General features: G+C 39.5%; 1 protein-coding gene across 1 annotated transcript; it reads left to right on the plus strand.

Moving 5' to 3' along the window:
- The first annotated feature begins 13,470 nt into the window (after positions 1 to 13,470).
- Positions 13,471 to 20,750, plus strand: LOC110908130 (la-related protein 1C). The gene is made up of 6 exons (XM_022153035.2): positions 13,471 to 14,099; positions 16,722 to 17,298; positions 17,946 to 18,069; positions 18,142 to 18,232; positions 19,829 to 19,900; positions 20,029 to 20,750. The coding sequence occupies exons 1-6, from the start codon at positions 13,608 to 13,610 to the stop codon at positions 20,290 to 20,292; spliced, it is 1,620 nt and encodes a 539-aa protein (XP_022008727.1). The 5' UTR covers positions 13,471 to 13,607; the 3' UTR covers positions 20,293 to 20,750.
- The last annotated feature ends 363 nt before the right edge of the window (positions 20,751 to 21,113 follow it).

A 21,113-nucleotide genomic window follows, 5' to 3' on the forward strand; every position in this document is an offset into this window, starting at 1 on the left:
TACGTTTGTGTTATTGAGGTTATTCGTTGGACCTATAAAGGTTTTCATTCTCTTGAAATTTTGCCACTTTTACTCTGTTGTCTTCCAATCCAGCTTGATTCCTTTTTTTGTCTTTTCTTTGATTTGGTGTGTTTATGTAATGGTGAGGTTTGGGTTGTAATATTATAAGATATTACCAATGTTGGGTGATGGTCTATTGGCAAGGTAAAACCTTTAAACACATTAGGAGAGGAAAGTTTTGGGTTCAAGACCAATAGACGACGACAAAAATTAAAAAGAAATTTGCCATTCAAAGTACATATATTATAAGATATAGTCCCACCTATTCTGTTGGAATCAACTAGAACAAAAACGCAACAACAGTAAGAACTCCCCATAATTCTTTTATATATATTAATTATAAAGAACAAAGTAAAACATCTAAAATATTATGTAACTTAACCAATTTGTTTATACTAAACTAATTACTTTGAAAATAAGTTATCCTAAATCAATACCAACTTTAATACTTAATTAACCAATCGATAAAATAACTAGATAAACGTATTACTTCAAACTAATAATTACCTTAACCTATTAAACTACTCCTTTCTATACCAAGATTAATCCCTGATGTTAATGCCACTAATTGGAACAACATTGAATGAGTATACCTTCGTCTTCCTAGATACATGCTCACATCGACGACTCAAGTTCTCTAAAGGTTAATATCTTGGTCTTCTCAGCCTTCGCCTTCGATCTCATCCTTCACCTTTTTCTTTAGTCTCTTAGAGATTTTAAGTGCTCAACCTGAAACCACGACTTAGGCTCACATCTCAGCTTTGTCGTTGGTCTTAAGAGTCTTCGACAACAAAGCCTTCGACCCTACTAAGCCTCTGTATATTCTTTTAATTAAATTATGAAAAACTAAAAGGTCGAAATTAAGTAAGCTTCTGTATATCATGCCAACGTTTCACAACAATGCCTCCGTTCTTCTAGGTCTTTGGCAACAGGCCATGACATAACTCCCAAAATGTTTATGATCATTATGTTAAAGTTGTATCTCGTTAAACACCTACTTACTTGAGGAACTTAAACCTTTGAAATACTATTTATGATAATTATATTCATGATTATTATCACGTATTTATGAATAATCATGTCAAGTACTTCATTTCGTATATATTGTCAATGGTTGTTGTCTGGATAAAAAATGTTGATTTATATTTTCAAGCTAATATATGTTCGATTATGTTCATTTGTGTTTACATGTTTGATTGCGTTCGTTTATAAAATATACGAATAGGTAGGAACAAATTCATTTCCTTAACGAACGAACACAAAATTTCATCTAGTTATGTGGTCATGAAAAATCCATGTGTCTAATAAACACTAAATAAACAAACATGAACAAAATCTTTCTCCGTTCAGTTCGGTTCAATCCACCTACAACCCTACACAAAACACATTAGTTCATCCATTGTAATCATTGCTCACAAAAGTCAACAAAAGTGGTAAACACATGCCATTCGGTTCACAAAACTCACCAAAAGTAATAAACATATGTCATTTTGTTCACAAAACTCACCAAAAGTAATAAACACATGCCATTTTGTTGCTTTAGTGGATACTAATTTTGGGTCACTTGCAACTACATCAAACACATGTCATTCCGTTGCTTTAGTGGATACTAATTTTGGGTCACTTGCAACTACGCCATCAGCTACAGTGAAGTAAAAATTCTTTACACCCTAAGGCTAACCACCTTTCATATAGAGACTATCCTTTAAGGGTCTGTTTGGTATGGGGTAATGGAATAGATGAGAGAATGGAATAGACGAGGTAATGGAATGGACAACGGAATGAAATGGATTATTTCATTCCATTGTGATGTTTGGTTACTCATATGTGAATAGAATGAATTATTACTTTGTACAATTTGATAAACAAAAAAAGGTGAAGTAACGAAACACAACTGTATTAAAAACGACAAAAATATAATTGACTCAATAATAATAATAATAATAATAATAATAATAATAATAATAATAATAATAATAATAATAATAATAGTAATAATAATACTAATAATAATAATATTTTAATGATAAAAAATTAGTAATAGATTTTTCATATATATTAATATTAGTATGAATATTAATAAATATAAATATAAATATAAATACAAATAAAAGTATAAGTATAAATATAATAATAATAATAATAATAATAATAATAATAATAATAACATATTTCTTTCCATTCCTTGAGGGAATGGAAAAAAAACACCTACATACCTGTCACACCCCCAAATTCCACCTGCGGAGTACCATCCGCTTGAGGGCGTGACTGACCAGGATCCAGCCACCAATCATACTGAATAATTGAATTAATAACCAAAGTAATACTTACTAACCATACGATTAGCAAGTATCATGTTCAGAGCTTAAAGTTTTAAGTTCGAATAGTAGCAAGTAGCGGAAGCATGAGTAAAACAGTTTAAAACAAGGTTCATAGTTCATGTTTATTTAACACCCAACACAGGGGTAGACGAACACTACACATCCCCAAGCAGCAAGCTCCTCAGTCACTGGTTACCTGCAAAGCATGCAGTAAGGTGTCAACAATAATGTTGAGCGAGTTCACTAGTTGTCCAGTTTTAATTACCAAAAACTTGTTTCACCAGTTAATTTATCCGTTTATACATGCCATGGGGAGCTACCCCAAAAGTTAGCGACTAAACTGTTTTTTTTTTCCAATACCGAACACTAGGTAACCGTTGCGTTTCCGCAGGATGCCCCGATGTCAATGTTCTATCATCAATGACGGATGCCTGAGTACATTAGTTCATGACCGATCCCATACCATGGCATGGTGTGAGGTTGGTAAGACCTAAATAGCGCTATCAACTAATAACCCGTTCGCCTGGCCCCGGCGACTAATCGGTATTATGTAGTAGGGACTTGAGTGATAGAGTTTCGTTTAGTGCCGTTTGTTGCAATCCGTATAAACAGTAATTAACTAAAGGTTCCCAATAACAAGGGAAGAAAAGTAAGTTGTATCCCTCAAAAGAGGATAGTGTTGTTTTTAGTTCCGTTTCCCAAACCACCGGGAACGCATGCTTTAAGTTGTGAACTCACCTTGGGTTGCTCGGTAGATTATTTACTTGGTCAATCACGTTGGTCACCACGTCCTAGCATGGTTACCAAATATAGGTCAAGTCGGGGTACAAGTAATCACACATAATCTACACATAACTGACACGTAGCATGCATACAACAAACAGTTGGGTTATTGGGCCTGCCCTAACATTATCACAAACAAACAGTAACAGAAACACATGCAGCCCAGTCAACAGATAGCCCAACAAGTCGTGGCCCAATAACACGTAGGCAGCCCAGTCGAGACAAGGGTGGTCTCGACTCGAGAATACACGGTCTCGAGTCGCAACCGGGAGATCTCGAAGAATCACGTTTTGGTCTCGAGTGTGCTGCTTGCGAGTCGCAATCTCAGGAGTCTCGAGCCCAGTCTCGAGTCGAGATCATGTCGTCTCAAGTCGAGACCTTGCCGGTCTCGAGTCCCTGAAGTCCGTCTCGAGTCATCATGCTTTGGTCTCGAGTCGCAACCAAGGGTTCCGACTCGCAACCACAGTTACGTGCACCAGAATCCTTCTAGAACCTGTCCAATGTACTAGCCAATAGAATTTCATATTTGTGATAATGTGTACTAACCAATAACATTCCACCAACATGTTTTCTTGTCCGGTTATCAACCAAAATGGATCAAATAACATGATTTTCAAATATTTTTGTGACATTCATATTGTTCTTCACATATTCAAGTATTCAAGCCACATTCAAATAGTTCATCATTTTAGGGTTTTTATCATAGTTAACAAAACATTTTTGAAGACAATTCATACTAGTATATGATATCTAATCGGTGTATTATTTATGCATAATCCTTGGTTCCTAACAACTAGCATACAATCCTTGGTTCCAAGCACACCCACACTTACACATTGTTGAACATCATAACAATCTTGCATATTATCCATACACTTATGCATCTTCATATTACCTAGCACACTTCTAGTCATCAAACTAAATCTTACAAGGCACATTTTTCAAGTTGTTCATCATCATGGCAAGGAATTACCCAAGCATCATGGTTTACATCTCATGTTTACACATTCATAACCAATCAGTCACTCATCAAGCAACATGCTTATATAACCATCTTACATAAACAACAACTATCAAATATACAACCAAAGGAGATACTAACCGGCTAGACTCAAGATGAGAGAATATGATGGATAAACTTCTAAATAAGCTCCAAGCTTGAACCGAGAGTCCTTGGTTGAATCCGAGAGAGGGAGATGAGAGGAGGTTTGTGATGATGATTTAGGGTTTTAGGGTTTTAGTGAGAGAGAAAGAGTGAGTGAGGGAGAGTGTTTGCAAAAATAGTAAAGGTTGGTCACCCTCAAGGGTTTTATATCCATCTCGAGTGGGTTAGGGGTTTCCGGGTGGGCTTCTCGGTTGCATGGCCCAACCGGCCCGATTGTTACTGTTCACTCGAGACCGGGAGTGGTCTCGAGTCGGATCCTTGGGGTCTCGGCTCACTTGTAACACACACACATATATATAGTATACATACATACAACACATAATAACAGATAATTCATAGTTTTCATTCAATAATATACGTACACGCAATGTTACATCAAGAAAGTTGCCCGGGAAAACCCGAAGTGTCACATTATCCCCAAGTTTTAAGAACTTTCGTCCCGAAAGTTAAGGCAGCCACTGACAAGCTAGTGTAAATGAGAACGTTTCATCGGGGTGTCACATCATCCCCCCGTTAGTTTGGAATTTCGTCCTGAAATTCGGTTGTAGCTTCAGTGCCGGAGGTTTCGTTTGGGAACAACTGGGGATACTTGTGCTTCATCTGGTCTTCCCGCTCCCAGGTATACTCTGGGCCACGTCGCGAGTTCCAACGGACTCGTACGAGAGGGATTTGGCTACGTTTGAGGGTTTTGATTTCTCGATCCGTGATCTCAATCGGTTCCTCTAGTAAAGTGTAGCTGTTCGTCAATAGTGAGTTCCTTGAAAGGAATTACGAGTGTTTCATCTGACAGACACTTCTTCAGATTAGATACGTGAAATACGTTGTGTACCGCACTCAGTTCTTCAGGCAGATTCAATCTGTAAGCAACCTTACCGATTCTCTCGGTAATTTCGAATGGTCCGATATATCGTGGATTAAGCTTGCCCCGTTTACCAAAGCGAACCACACCCTTCCAGGGTGAGACTTTAAGTAGAACCCGGTCACCGACCTGGAATTCTAGTGGTTTCCTACGCTTATCTGCGTAGTCTTTCTGACGGTCACGAGCTGCCGCCATGCGTTGTCTGATCTGGGCAATCTTTTCCGTTGTATCTACCACCATCTCTGGGCCCGTGATTTGACTATCACCGATTTCCGCCCAGCAGAGAGGTGATCGGTATTTACGACCGTACAATGCCTCAAAAGGTGCTGCCTGAATGCTAGTGTGGTAGCTGTTATTGTAGGAGAATTCCACTAGCGGTAGATGCTTCTCCCAATTCTTGCCAAAATCGATCACACATGCTCTAAGCATGTCTTCTAGGGTTTGGATGGTGCGTTCGGACTGTCCATCCGTTTGCGGGTGATAAGCGGTGCTCATATCTAGACGTGAGCCAAAGGATTTGTGCATAGCTTGCCACAATTCCGAAGTAAAACGAGCGTCTCGGTCGGAAATAATTGAGGTTGGCACCCTGTGCCTCGAAACTACTTCCTTTAAGTAGACTTCCGCCAAGGTAGAAAACTTGTCTGTTTCCTTAATAGCCAAAAAGTGTGCGGACTTGGTCAATCGATCTACTATTACCCAAATAGTGTCATTTCCGCGTTGAGACCTAAGTAGCCCTGTAACAAAATCCATGGAAATTTGCTCCCATTTCCATTTCGGGATTTCTGGTTGTTGGAGTAGGCCTGCTGGCTTCTGGTACTCTGTCTTGACTCTTGCGCAAGTCAAACATTTGCTGACATATGTTGCTATGTGGGCCTTCATGCCAGGCCACCAGTATGTAGTCCTCAAGTCGTGGTACATCTTATCCGATCCAGGATGTACTGAGTAGCGGGACTTATGGGCTTCGTTCATCACGAGTTCACGTAAGTCTCCATAGAGTGGAACCCAAATGCGTCCTGTTACATAGTAAGCGCCATCTTCTTTTTGTTCTAATCGCTGCCTCGATCCCCGCAGGGACTCAGCCCTGATGTTTTCCGGTTTCAATGCTTCGACTTGAGCATTTCGGATCTGAGTAGGGAGGTTAGACTGGATGGTAAGTTGCAATGCCCGCACGCGCTTTGGTATAGTGTCCTTTCGGCTGAGGGCATCTGCCACGACATTGGCCTTGCCCGGATGGTACTTGATGGCGCATTCGTAGTCATTCAAGAGTTCGACCCATCGACGTTGTCGCATGTTTAACTCCTTTTTCCTAAAGATATGCTCGAGACTCCTGTGATCGGTGTAAATGGTGCACTTGGTACCGTACAGGTAGTGTCTCCATATCTTAAGAGCAAAAATCACTGCTCCTAGTTCCAAGTCATGCGTAGTGTAGTTTCTTTCATGCGTCTTAAGTTGTCGAGAAGCGTAGGCAATAACTTTCTCACGTTGCATCAACACGCAACCGAGCCCATGGATAGACGCATCGCAGTAAACCACAAAGTCGTCAGTGCCTTCAGGCAACGAGAGAATAGGAGCACTACAGAGGTTATCCTTTAGCCTTTGAAAGGCCGACTCCTGAGCTTCATTCCACTTGTAAGCAATGCCTTTCTGAGTGAGAGTCGTGAGGGGTTGAGCAATCTTTGAGAATCCTTTGATGAATCTGCGGTAGTATCCTGCTAATCCCAAGAATTGGCGAACTTCGGTTGGAGTCTTGGGCGTAGGCCAATTCTTTATCGAGTCGATCTTAGCGGGGTCGACGTGGATTCCGTCCTTATTGACCACATGCCCAAGGAAATGGACCTCCCGAAGCCAAAAGTCACACTTCGAGAATTTGGCGTACAATTGCTCATTGCGTAAGAGTTCGAGGATAAGGCGTAGGTGTCGTTCATGCTCTTCTTGACTTTTCGAGTAGATCAGGATGTCGTCGATAAACACAATCACGAATTTGTCGAGGTAAGGCTTGCACACTCGGTTCATGAGATCCATGAAAACCGCAGGCGCGTTAGTCATTCCAAAAGGCATGACAAGGAACTCGTAATGACCATAGCGAGTCCTGAACGCAGTCTTGGAGATGTCTTCATTACGAACTCTCAGCTGATGATAGCCTGATCGCAGGTCAATCTTAGAATAGTAGCTCGATCCTTGTAACTGATCGAACAGGTCTTCGATGCGCGGGAGAGGGTAACGATTCTTGATGGTAACCTTGTTCAACTCATGATAGTCGATGCACATTCGGAATGTGCCATCCTTCTTCTTAACAAAGAGTACTGGTGCTCCCCAGGGTGATGAACTAGGACGGATAAATCCTTTATCCAATAGTTCCTGTAATTGCGTAGAGAGTTCCTTCAGTTCTGCAGGGGCTAGTCGATAAGGCGCACAAGCTATAGGTGCTGCTCCGGGAGCTAGCTCGATTTGGAATTCGACCTGACGGTGGGGAGGGAGTCCAGGTAGTTCCTCAGGAAATACCTCGGGGTAGTCACGTACTACTGGAAAATCTTCAATCCTCTTTTCCTTTTCGTGGGTGTCGGTGACAAGTGCTTGGATAGCGGTGTGCCCTTTTTGTAAACACTTCTGGGTTTTTAGAAGCGAGATAATGCCGGTGACTTCTCCACCTTTGTTACCTTGAACGATGAGGGGTTTGCCAGAGCGGCGAGGAATACGGACCGCTTTCTCTTGACAGAGGATCTCAGCGCGATGCTTGGATAACCAATCCATACCGATGACGACGTCGAAGCTTCCAAGTTTGACAGGGAAAAGGTCGATACTAAACGTCTGACCAGACAGTTCTAGTTTGCAGTCGTGGATCACGTGCGAGGCCTCGATGTTCCTACCATTAGCTATCTCGACGATGTGCTTAGAACTTAATAATGCAGGTGGGTGCTTAAGCTTCTTACTTATACGTAGGGATACATAACTAGCATCGGCTCCAGAATCAAATAACACAGAAACATAACGATCATCAAGTAGGAACTTACCCGCCACGACGTTGGGGTCATTCCTTGCTTCTCCAGCTCCAATCACAAAAGCTCTTCCCCTTGGACCATTCCCAGCATTGTTGTTGTTTTGATCGTTGTTCCCAGCTCCCTGGTTGTTGTTGCGATTCTGATTCAGTTCAGGGCAATCCTTTCGCATGTGCCCTATTGCCCCACATTTAAAACATCCGCGGTTGTTTCCCTGCTGCTGTTGCTGTTGAGGTTGTTGCTGATTCTGCCTTGCTGGGAACTGACTTCTACAATCCTTGGCTTCATGCCCCATCTTGTTGCATCACTGGCACTGTCCTTTGGTACATGCCCCATTGTGGTGCCGGTTACACTTGTTGCATTTGGGGTGGTTCCCTCGATAGCCACCCTGTTGCTGAGGGCCTTTGTTGTTTTCAGTTTTCCTTTGCTGGGTTGGGGCCTGAGTGGGGTTAGCATCTTTGCTTGGGTTTCCTTCCCACTTGCGTTTGTTATCACCAGGAGTTCCATCAGTAGCACTGATCCTTTTGGGCAACTTGCCCTCTTCCACAGCCTGGTTGGTAAGTTTGTGGGCAAGACGAACCACGGGCTGTATGGTAGTGAGGTTGGTCGAGGTCACATGGCTCCGGATTTCTGGGACCAAGCCTTTGATGTACAATTCGATCCTTCGATACATGGGTCGGGACATGTTTGGGCAAAGTGCAGCATAGTCGTTGGACAACTTGGTGTAGGTCTCAATCTCTGACCCAACCATCTTGAGACCATAGTACTCGTCCTCGAGTTTGTGGATGTCATCCCTGTGACAATACTCTTCCTTGATCATATCCTTGAAATCTTCCCATGCAGTAGCATTAGCAGTCTCCAAACCAAGCATTTGAATTTGCGCCTTCCACCATGAAAGCGCGCTTCCCTCAAGGGTACCAGTAGCAAACTTTACCCAATTAGCTGGGGGACATTCGCAGACAGCAAAGACAGCTTCGACCTTCTCGATCCAGTGCAGTAGCCCTATGGCACCCTCAGTGCCATTGAAATGAAGAGGCTTGCAATCCATGAAGGTCTTGAAAGTACAAACACGTGGTTGCACAGGTGCATGCTGACCTGTTGTGAGGAGTGAAGCGAAATGGGTTCAGAGGTGAAAAGACGATGTGGCGGTAGGATCTAAACATCCTAAAACAACGAGCTTACCTCCAGGGTGAGCTGCGAAAGCTGCAGCCACCGTGTTGATCAGGTTAGTGAACTGAGCCTGAGTCATGTTGACGTTTCCTCGTCCGTGTCCACTCATTGTCTTCATGGTCAGAAAACATAGTATGAGTGTGATGTCGTAACATAGCGAGAATGAGATAGAAGAGGGGAGGCGTATCTATCTAATTAGGCAAACTAGTACGTATAGCAGAGCAGAAAGCATAAGACAAACAAGCAAGTAAACATGGGTCCGAGCTATAAGGTCAGATAAGTCGAGCCTTGCACTTGGAGTGTAGTGTCGTCACGAGTCACGGGTTATAGTCTGTTTTTTCTCAAAAAGATTTTTCCCCTTTTTAAAACCAAGTTCACTATAACCAATGGCTCTGATACCAATCTGTCAAACCCCCAAATTCCACCTGCGGAGTACCATCCGCTTGAGGGCGTGACTGACCAGGATCCAGCCACTAATCATACTGAATAATTGAATTAATAACCAAAGTAATACTTACTAACCATACGATTAGCAAGTATCATGTTCAGAGCTTAAAGTTTTAAGTTCGAATAGTAGCAAGTAGCGGAAGCATGAGTAAAACAGTTTAAAACAAGGTTCATAGTTCATGTTTATTTAACACCCAACACAGGGGTAGACGAACACTACACATCCCCAAGCAGCAAGCTCCTCAGTCACTGGTTACCTGCAAAGCATGCAGTAAGGTGTCAACAATAATGTTGAGCGAGTTCACTAGTTGTCCAGTTTTAATTACCAAAAACTTGTTTCACCAGTTAATTTATCCGTTTATACATGCCATGGGGAGCTACCCCAAAAGTTAGCGACTAAACTGTTTTTTTTTCCAATACCGAACACTAGGTAACCGTTGCGTTTCCGCAGGATGCCCTGATGTCAATGTTCTATCATCAATGACGGATGCCTGAGTACATTAGTTCATGACCGATCCCATACCATGGCATGGTGTGAGGTTGGTAAGACCTAAATAGCGCTATCAACTAATAACCCGTTCGCCTGGCCCCGGCGACTAATCAGTATTATGTAGTAGGGACTTGAGTGATAGAGTTTCGTTTAGTGCCGTTTGTTGCAATCCGTATAAACAGTAATTAACTAAAGGTTCCCAATAACAAGGGAAGAAAAGTAAGTTGTATCCCTCAAAAGAGGATAGTGTTGTTTTTAGTTCCGTTTCCCAAACCACCGGGAACGCATGCTTTAAGTTGTGAACTCACCTTGGGTTGCTCGGTAGATTATTTACTTGGTCAATCACGTTGGTCACCACGTCCTAGCATGGTTACCAAATATAGGTCAAGTCGGGGTACAAGTAATCACACATAATCTACACATAACTGACACGTAGCATGCATACAACAAACAGTTGGGTTATTGGGCCTGCCCTAACATTATCACAAACAAACAGTAACAGAAACACTTGCAGCCCAGTCAACAGATAGCCCAACAAGTCGTGGCCCAATAACACGTAGGCAGCCCAGTCGAGACAAGGGTGGTCTCGACTCGAGAATACACGGTCTCGAGTCGCAACCGGGAGATCTCGAAGAATCACGTTTTGGTCTCGAGTGTGCTGCTTGCGAGTCGCAATCTCAGGAGTCTCGAGCCCAGTCTCGAGTCGAGATCATGTCGTCTCAAGTCGAGACCTTGCCGGTCTCGAGTCCCTGAAGTCCGTCTCGAGTCATCATGCTTTGGTCTCGAGTCGCAACCAAGGGTTCCGACTCGCAACCACAGTTACGTGCACCAGAATCCTTCTAGAACCTGTCCAATGTACTAGCCAATAGAATTTCATATTTGTGATAATGTGTACTAACCAATAACATTCCACCAACATGTTTTCTTGTCCGGTTATCAACCAAAATGGATCAAATAACATGATTTTCAAATATTTTTGTGACATTCATATTGTTCTTCACATATTCAAGTATTCAAGCCACATTCAAATAGTTCATCATTTTAGGGTTTTTATCATAGTTAACAAAACATTTTTGAAGACAATTCGTGATATCTAATCGGTGTATCATTTATGCATAATCCTTGGTTCCTAACAACTAGCATACAATCCTTGGTTCTAAGCACACCCACACTTACACATTGTTGAACATCATAACAATCTTGCATATTATCCATACACTTATGCATCTTCATATTACCTAGCACACTTCTAGTCATCAAACTAAATCTTACAAGGCACATTATTCAAGTTGTTCATCATCATGGCAAGGAATTACCCAAGCATCATGGTTTACATCTCATGTTTACACATTCATAACCAATCAATCACTCATCAAGCAACATGCTTATATAACCATCTTACATAAACAACAACTATCAAATATACAACCAAAGGAGATACTAACCGGCTAGACTCAAGATGAGAGAATATGATGGATAAACTTCTAAATAAGCTCCGAGCTTGAACCGAGAGTCCTTGGTTGAATCCGAGAGAGGGAGATGAGAGGAGGTTTGTGATGATGATTTAGGGTTTTAGGGTTTTAGTGAGAGAGAAAGGGTGAGTGACGGAGAGTGTTTGCAAAAATGGTAAAGGTTGGTCACCCTCAAGGGTTTTATATCCATCTCGAGTGGGTTAGGGTTTCCGGGTGGGCTTCTCGGTTGCATGGCCCAACCGGCCCGATTGTTACTGTTCACTCGAGACCGGGAGTGGTCTCGAGTCGGATCCTTGGGGTCTCGGCTCACTTGTAACACACACACATATATATAGTATACATACATACAACACATAATAACAGATAATTCATAGTTTTCATTCAATAATATACGTACACGCAATGTTACATCAAGAAAGTTGCCCAGGAAAACCCGAAGTGTCACAATACCAATGAATGGAAATTATTATATTTGGAAGGAGTTACATTCCATTGGAATGCTCCATTCCATTACCACATGATAACCAAACATGTTTATTTTCATTCAATTAGAATGATCCATTCCATTCCACCTTCCATTCCTTTATACCAAACGCTACCTAAAGGTTTTAAATTTTGATGAGGAAAATGCCAATTAAACCAGAGTAACCAATATCCAAGAAGCCAATGCTACCTCACAACAAAGTATAAAATCATGTTTGATTCTACTTTGTACAAGGATTACAGACTTGTCAAACAAATACGGTATATGTAGGCGTGCTTAATACAAAACTAGTTTTAAAAATAGAATTTTAAAAACTATATGAGCATTTTTACGTACCAAATACGAAACTTAACGGGAGAGATACATAGAAAAAGTTATGCTGTTACACAAACGCATGATGTATCATAATTGAAAATATGCGTACATTTTTATGTGGTTATCGCAAATTTCTATTTAAAATTGGTTTTTGTGTTGATAGAGAGAGAGAGAGAGAGAGAGAGAGAGAGAGAGAGAGAAAGTTACAATATATATCAATCCGAGATTATGAACCTCGGTTACCTCGACTTTCTAACATAGATTTGATAGTTATAATAAGTCACGTACAAGAGGTTGTAAAACCTAGTATTACTATGACTCAAAAAATACTATGAAAAGTTGTATCCAAGGTAAAAATCAATGAATTTCTATATTCGAAAATATTCAAATCATTCATTTAAAAAGAAAAATAATAATAACACATGTTTTAAAAGATAAGATACTTTTAAAAAAATCATTGTTAAATGTCAAGTACATACATCCCCAGGGAAATCCTCGTGTTGCAACCCCTTTTTGTCCTGACAAGTTGGTCTAGTAGTTAGTCCCTTGGTTTCTCTCCTTGAGGTCTCAAGTTCAACTCCCACTAGCATCACTTTGAAGGACATTGGTGGTGGCAATGAAGTTTCGCCAGTTCGAAATCGAGCCGAACCGGGTTTTACCGCAGTGGGCCTTCGAGCGGCGGGTTTTCCCCGGAACTGGTGGCTTGGTGGCTCGGGTATGCATCCAACTTTGACTGTTATGGAGGAGGGGATGTATTTGCTCGATTGAAATTTAGTTGAAAAAAAATGTGAAGTACATACATTTTAACAAAAAATGGGCCAAAATAAAAAAACCATGAGGCCCATTAGCAAACCCAAATGGAGACACCCAAAACCCAAAAGCCCTTACCAAACCCCTCAATTTCTCGTCACTTTCCGATCATTCGCTTGTGGTGACTGTTACAATCACAATCGACGATCACTCACTTTTCAAAACCCTAATTCATTCCATGTAATGTAAACACCTACTCAAACCCTACCCTCATTGCTTCAAATTCACCACCACAATGACCTCCGATTCATCCACCACCTCCGCCTCCCCCTCCGCCGCCACCTCCTCCGCCCCCGCCGCTTCCGGCACCAGTTTTTCTCACCGGAGCACCGTGCCGTGGTCTCAAGTCGTTCGTGGCGGCGGCGAGCAGTTGGAGCCTGTCGCTCCTCGCTCTCCGTCTGCATCACCGCTTGTCACAGAGCAAACGCTAGGGTTTTCTGATCATTTGACGGTGCCGGAGCCGCAGACGGCGGCGCATACGGTGGAGAACAATCTAGAAGGTTCGGAAAGTAGTAATGGTGACGGTGAGAGTAGTGTGAAGAAGTCGCCATGGAGTAAACCCTCAGTTAACGGCGTTGTTGACGGAAGTAGTTCGCCGGTGATGGGAGCGGCGGCGTGGCCGGCGTTATCGGAGTTGAGTCGGCCGTTACCGAAGTCGTTGTCGTTTCAGTCGGAATCGTCTTCTAAAACTGCATCTGATGGATCAGGATCAGCCACTGTTTCTCAGGTATATTGATTTGTTGTTTATAACATGTTTATAATTGTTCATGATTTTGTACTTCTACAAGTTTGCTGATCTCAATTAGCGGTTTTAGAAGTTATGGATTGCATATTTGTTATATTGATTAATTAGACATTAATTCATTGTGTTTTTATTATTTCTATATTGATATAGTTGAGGCTTATAAAATGTTTATTATTTCTAGTTTTCTATACTGATTGTTTTCCAACAATTAGGTTATGGTTTGACTTAACAAGTGATTGTAACTAGTGGGAATCCTCCGCGCTTCGCGGCGGGAATTCAGTTAGTATCAATTCGGTTTGTTATGTTACGATACCGACACTTTTGCTATAGCAATTGAAAAAGAAAACCCAAATTCTCTAAACGGTCTGACACATGTTTTAAATACCGGTATTGGTATTAGTACGGTGCCAACAATTACTATAATTTACGATATCAAAAATAGTTTGTTTTGAATACAACTTGTTTTCAATAAACCTTATGAAGTAAAAAAAGTTAAATACAGATTCGTATTCATCTCGTTTTAAAAGTTAATAAAGAGACACACCAAAATTAAATGTAATCTAAATGGGTCAAAGACGTATAAAAAAACTTATATATGAAAATATACAATTCATTTAGTGATATTTAATAAGTACACAGACACACAGTCTTAAACATATATCTTTGATTTTTAAAATTCATGTAAATATTTAATGAATAAAAGTTAAAATGTAAGACATGTATGGGGAATTAAGAAAAAACTCCTTTTAGTAACTGGAAGCGAAAATGCAAGAGATATATATGACTAAAAACACACATTTATTCGTAAGGTCAATTAGGAGCTATCTCTAAAAAAGCACAACATGACTCGTTTGGTTAAAACAATTAGTTTTTGAAAGTTTATATAAAAGAATATTGGTTAAAACGGTGATCTTCCCACATATTATTAAATCAAAACTACATCCTTTGTGACTTTGCATATTTCACAAGGAATATCACGTGCTTACAAAATGTGAGACAAAGCCAAATTAAGATAATTTAGTTTCTAATTTCACTCCTTTATCTTAACCTTCTTTATCACTTCATTGTTCACTGGCACCACCACCTCCTGTGGACCAACTCATTCCCACCACCGCCACCAGCATCATCACATGACCACCAGCCTCCACCGCCACCGCCACCGTTCTACCGTCTTCCTGTCTCTTCCGATGAGATCTCATCCGCTTCTCGCTTTATGATCGTGTCTCTCAGAATGGGCGTAAGCATAGTTGTCGATAACGAATAGCGACAAGGCATGGCTAGGCTACGCAGCGAATAGCGACGGCTATTTTATAAATAGCGATTAGACTAGAAAAAGATTTTTGAAAATTTTTATATGTATATTACATCAAAATACCCTTGTATATATGTTATTTTACATGTATATTTAACAAAAACTAATAGTTAGTAGCAAAGGACTTATATGTTGGGTGTGTGAATGAAAGTCTCAAAAGGTGGTAAATACTTTGTCCCACATCGGTGTGTTAACAAAGTTAGTGGTTGTTTATAAGGTAAAGTCTTTACTACTCCATTGTAGCTTTATGACATGTTTTACCACAAGTCCTACCCACGCGCAGGGGGGGGGGGTGCAAAAAATGAGTTTCTGAATTGAAATTTAATTGAACTCGTGCATGCCTGCACGTCCTGCGGACACGAATGCAGCTCCGAAGGCCCGCGTGGGCCAGTTTTTGCACAATTTAACCTTTATTTTTTTTTGTATTAAAGCCAAGGCCCAGACGAGAGGTGAGAAACTAAAAAAAATAAAAATAAAAATAAAAATTCGCTAAAGGTCGCTAGTCATCGCCATGAACAGCTTAGCGACACTTGGACGCTTCGCCATAAAGCGCACTATAGCGACCGCTATGGTCGCAATTAACAACTATGGGCGTAAGTGGTTGATGGTGTTAATTTGTAAAGAGAGAAAGATGAAACATAGAGAAATGATGGCAGGCCATGGCCATGGGTGGAAATTTGCCTGCAGATATTGTTGTTGTGTGAGCTTCTAATAGGAGGAAAACTTCAGTGTTAAAAACCAAAAAGTTAAAAGATATACTGGCGCAACTATGCGATGTCTTTTGATATATATAATAATTTTGTAGTTTTTTACAATGATTAAGTTAGGATTTTTTTAAGTGAGTGATTGAGTATTTGTTATATTGATTAAATAGTCATTAATTTATTAAATATTAATTAGTTATAAAATTAAGTAATTGAGGTTTATGATTTTGTACAAATTTGCTGATTATCTTACAACAATGAGGTTAAGGTTTGACTGAACAAAGGATTATAATTGTATAAATTTTTACAGTTACTAATTTAGGTTTTTTAAAGTGAGTGATTGAATATGTATTATATCGATATTGATTAAATAGTCATTTGTTTATTAAAATTTTAATTATTTATAAAATGAAATAGTGGACGTTTATGATTTTGTATGGTTATTGATTTTGTACAAATTTGCTGATAATCTTGCGACAATGAGGTTACGGTTTCCAAAAGTGAATGATTGAATATTTATTATACTTGTTATTTCTAAAATGAGATAGCTGAGGCATATGATTTTGTATGGTTGTTGATTTTGTACAGGCACCTGTAACATCACAAGCACCACAGAAACCCGGTAAAACAAACACTAGTCATCATTCCAATCAAAACCATACGCATCCTGGCCGACAAAGGTCAATGAAAAGAGGTGTAGGTGCTGGTGTTGGCTACAATCGGCTACCGCCGCCTCCACCACCAATGCCGCCGTATCCTCTATATACCACGCCGTACGGTGGTTTTGTGCCAGCAGTATTGGATGCTCCAGTAAGGGAGCAGGCTCCGTATAATGGGAGCAGTTTTGTTCCAGCAAGACCGGTGGCTGGTATTGGGTCCCACTCGCATCCGGGACATGATCATCCTTTTAATAGGAAGAGGAATAACTTTGGGCCCCGTCCTCGTGGCGATGGTGGACCTTATGTTAACAATGGTCCTGGCGGTAGGCGGGATCATAATGATCGTGAATGGTTCGGTCCTCGAAGTCATGGTGGTGTTATACCACATCCTGCGGTTCCACCACCTCCCCCTCCTCCTAGGGGTTATATGCCACAAGCTCACCTGGGTCCGGCTCCTTTTATTGCTCCCCAGCCTATAAGACCGTATGGTGCCCCCATGGTTTATGGTGAGTTCTTATGGGGTGTTTCATGTTTGGATGTTCATCTTGAAAGTGATCATGTGATAATATAATCAAAAGAGTAAATTGTTATTTTCGTCCATGAGTTTTGGCTACTTTTGTGACTTTCATCTAAAGGTTTGTTTATTTGCACCTGGGTCCTCGTGGTTACAAAATCTGTAATTTTGGTCCCTGAGGTGTAGCAATTTATTCCGACTTTCGTCATGAGGTTTGGCCGTCAGGGACAAAATGACAATTTTGAAACTACGAGGACCCAGATGCGGAAAAAACAAACCTTTGGATGAAAGTCGCAAAAGTGGCCAAACCTCAAGACGAAAATGGCATTTTACTTTAATCAAAATGTTGTCTAAGATTGTGGATAATCGAATAATAAGATGTTTGATAAGATTTGATTGTTTTTAACAAACTGATGAAAAAATGCGATTTTTTTTTTGTGAGAGTTGGATATGCTTTTTGTGAAATCACATTTAAAGCAGCAAAAACACATTCAGGCACATTATATATTGTACCAAAATACCAAATATCTTTTTTTTATTTAGTATCACCAAATCACTTCCAAAATGCATTTAAACATCCCGTAAGTGTGTTTTTTTATGTTTGTTAGAAGAAGTTAGTATTAATTCCATTTTGTGCAGAGATGCCGCCACCACCACCACCATTTGTTTATGTGCAACCACCTATCATCCCTCATGCATCACCATCTACGAATATACCATCGTTATCTGATACGATACTACGCCAGATTGAATATTATTTCAGGCATGGTGACTCTGTTAACTCATAATTTGTTTTCTGTAACAGTTTTGTTTAACATCATATTTTTGCAAACAGTGATGCTAATTTGGTAAAAGACCATTATTTGAGGTCAAACATGGATGAAGAGGGTTGGGTGCCTCTCACTCTAATAGCTGGATTTCACAGAGTAAGTAATCTTTTTATTGATTATGAAATACTGCTCGTTCATACTTCTTATTTGTTACTTTTGTTGTATCAGAGATCATCTCATTAACTATATAATATATAGTTTTATATAGTGTAAATTAAATGAATTGTTTGTACTTTTTTCACCCATAAACATCCATCTTTTTATTTATGTTATATGTTTTCAAGTTTTTTACCTTTCAATGTCTGAGTTTTTTTGTACGTTTTGACTTTTGAGATCGTTTTACTGCATTCTTTTTTTTTTTCTTTTGCTACAAGTATATTTCATACAGTTTTTTTTTTTCAGTGTCTTCAGGTTTTTAATATTCATGTTCACAGTTTTGAAAAAAAAATCATTATTAGATTGTCACATACAAGAAAATGTTTCTGACAATCTCATCGTTTTTTATAGTTCTCTATATCATTGTATTATTCTAAAATGTATATTACGAGAAGGGGTTTTGTTAGCTAGGAAGGCAATGATTTTAAATGGGTTAGGCATGTGTGTCTTTTCCCTATTCATGAGCATACTATGGTAGCAAGTTGTCACTATGGTTTTTGATCTACGTATTTAAGTAATTATTAGCAGTATTAATATATTTAAGTTTTCTGTTGATTATTTAGTTTTTTTTTCTTTTTTATTTTGGAAGGCGAAACCTTTTCTTTTTTATTCTAGTTTATTTTTTTTATTTTGCCAGTCTTCTGCTACAAACCATGGTTTTAAAAAACGTTTGTGGCGTACGCCTCAAGGCACACCTTGAGGCGAAACGGCCAAAAAGCGAGTCTGAGGCGCACCTCATGGTGTTTTTAATGTATATGCGCCTCAGGGGTTTTTGATAGTTGTTTTTGATGTTTTTGACTTTTGTGTCACTTTCAAGCATTTCATGTCATTTTTAAGTGTGTTTTTGATGATTTTGATAAATCTGATGATGAAAGTAGTTAGTATTATTATTTTTATAGTATATATAATTTTTATATTTATTTATTAATACCGCCTCGGCCTTACGCCTCGTTTCGCCTTGAGGCTTACGCCTCGTGAGGCGAAGGGAAAACGCCTCGAAACTCGTTTCCGTTATTTTAAACTTTGCTACAAACTACTTGACATACTTTTCTGTGTACCATTTGCATTGCTATACGTGTCTTCACTCTTAGAAATCTTATTTTTAGTTCATGGCTTTTGATCAATACATGTTCTTGCCTAGAAGTGGCAAGAGGAGCTTGTTGGGTAACAGGTCAAATTGGGTTTGAGCCAAAACTAGTGTTTGGTAGACCTTGTAAAACGGTTTGGTTGGGTTATTCTTGGTGCTCTTTTTTCATTGTTTAAATTTATAAATAATCATTGCTTTGAATATGATATTATGATTACCATAACTATTATTAGCAGGTTCAAAATTTATAGTTTTTGAATAAAGTGATTTAGGGGATGAAAGCATAAAAACAATACTTCAGGCAACATTCAACTGCTTACCCTTTTTGTTAATTTGGTTAATTTTCTACAACGTATTACCAAGTTAGCTCATTGAAGTGCCTTTAGCTTTGCTTAAGCTGGCTACTAGTATTTCATATTAATGTTTTTTTATTTCTGCATGATTTCTAGGTCAAAAGTTTGACAAGTGATTTGCAAATGGTTTTGAGCTCCATAAGAGACTCAACTATTGTTGAAGTTCAGGTATCATCTATACAATGTCGGAATCATTTATGTAGGGGTGGCAAAATGCTTGTAAAAAATATTGTACGCATTGACCAGAACCTGCAATGGCAAAACTTTTATGACTACTTTTTTGTCATTTTATACAGGGTGAAACTGTAAGAAGGCGTAATGATTGGAGAAAATGGATCAAACCTTCTGTCAACATTACACTCGATTCCGGATCTCAGTCACCACACGCAACAACCGATGGCTCTATCATACAACCTTCGTTAGAAAAGCTTTCACTGGATGGATCATCAACCACCGAAGAGAGAACTACAGATAAAGAGTTGAGTGCTTCTATAAAGCCAGACAATGGGGAAGTGACCTTTGGCGATGAGTTCACAAACCCGAAATCTTCAACAACTTAATTATCAAGATATTTGAGTAAGCCCAGATTTTGCAGCTTGCAGTAAATGATAAAGGTTGGTTGTTTGTATAGATCTGATGCCTTTTAGTTGGTTTGATTGAATCAAGATTTTTGAATGGGGCATTGTGGCTGGAGATAAGGATAAAATTTGCGTTTTCTTCGCTTCCAGGATGTTTGGAGATTGAACGAGTGATTTGTTCTCGTTTTTTAACGTTTTTGGTTTCTAAACTATAAGTTCTGGGTTTTACTCATTTTAGATATACCTTAGACTTGATTTTAGTTGGTAGAATATTTTTAGATGATTTTGGATTTTCATTTAAGATTTGGAGATATTAATCTTATTTTTGGTGTGTTTTAATTTTATTGATTGTTTTTGTATTATATGGTTTTATTTTCTCCCTCACAACATGACATCACATGTTGATGAGCATGTATTTTATACAATGTTAGTTTCATGCCTGACAAGTTTACTACCCTGAATGTGTATTGTTAAATTTCTTTTCTTTTTTATTGTTTTAGTTTTGTGCCTGACAAGCTTACTATCTCGTATGGGTATTGTTGTTAAGTTCTTTCTTGTAGTTTGTCACATGAGTTGTTGCGATTGACACCCCAGCGTAAAATGGGACCATGTCATGTTTACATAATCAAATGACTGGTATCGTTTATAATCTTGATCTTTTTTAGTAACTCCATGTTACGAGCTATTTTGACTAGTTTTAAAACTAGTTAAGAACCATAACTTTTGAAATAGTAGCTTTGATTAGAAGCGAATGAGCGATCTTTTGTAGTAGCCTTTCCCCTTTGGATTAGCGCTTCACCTTT

This window comes from Helianthus annuus, chromosome 14, assembly GCF_002127325.2.
Source record: "Helianthus annuus cultivar XRQ/B chromosome 14, HanXRQr2.0-SUNRISE, whole genome shotgun sequence".
In the NCBI taxonomy this organism is placed as follows: Eukaryota; Viridiplantae; Streptophyta; class Magnoliopsida; order Asterales; family Asteraceae; genus Helianthus; species Helianthus annuus.

Bases quoted from the DNA above. Each gene is read 5' to 3' on its own strand.
- LOC110908130 (XM_022153035.2), top strand. From the start codon at position 13,608: ATGACCTCCGATTCATCCACCACCTCCGCCTCCCCCTCCGCCGCCACC. The intron at 17,299-17,945 runs GTGAGTTCTTAT...CATTTTGTGCAG, and splicing joins TGGTGCCCCCATGGTTTATG to AGATGCCGCCACCACCACCA. The intron at 18,233-19,828 runs GTAAGTAATCTT...CATGATTTCTAG, and splicing joins TAATAGCTGGATTTCACAGA to GTCAAAAGTTTGACAAGTGA.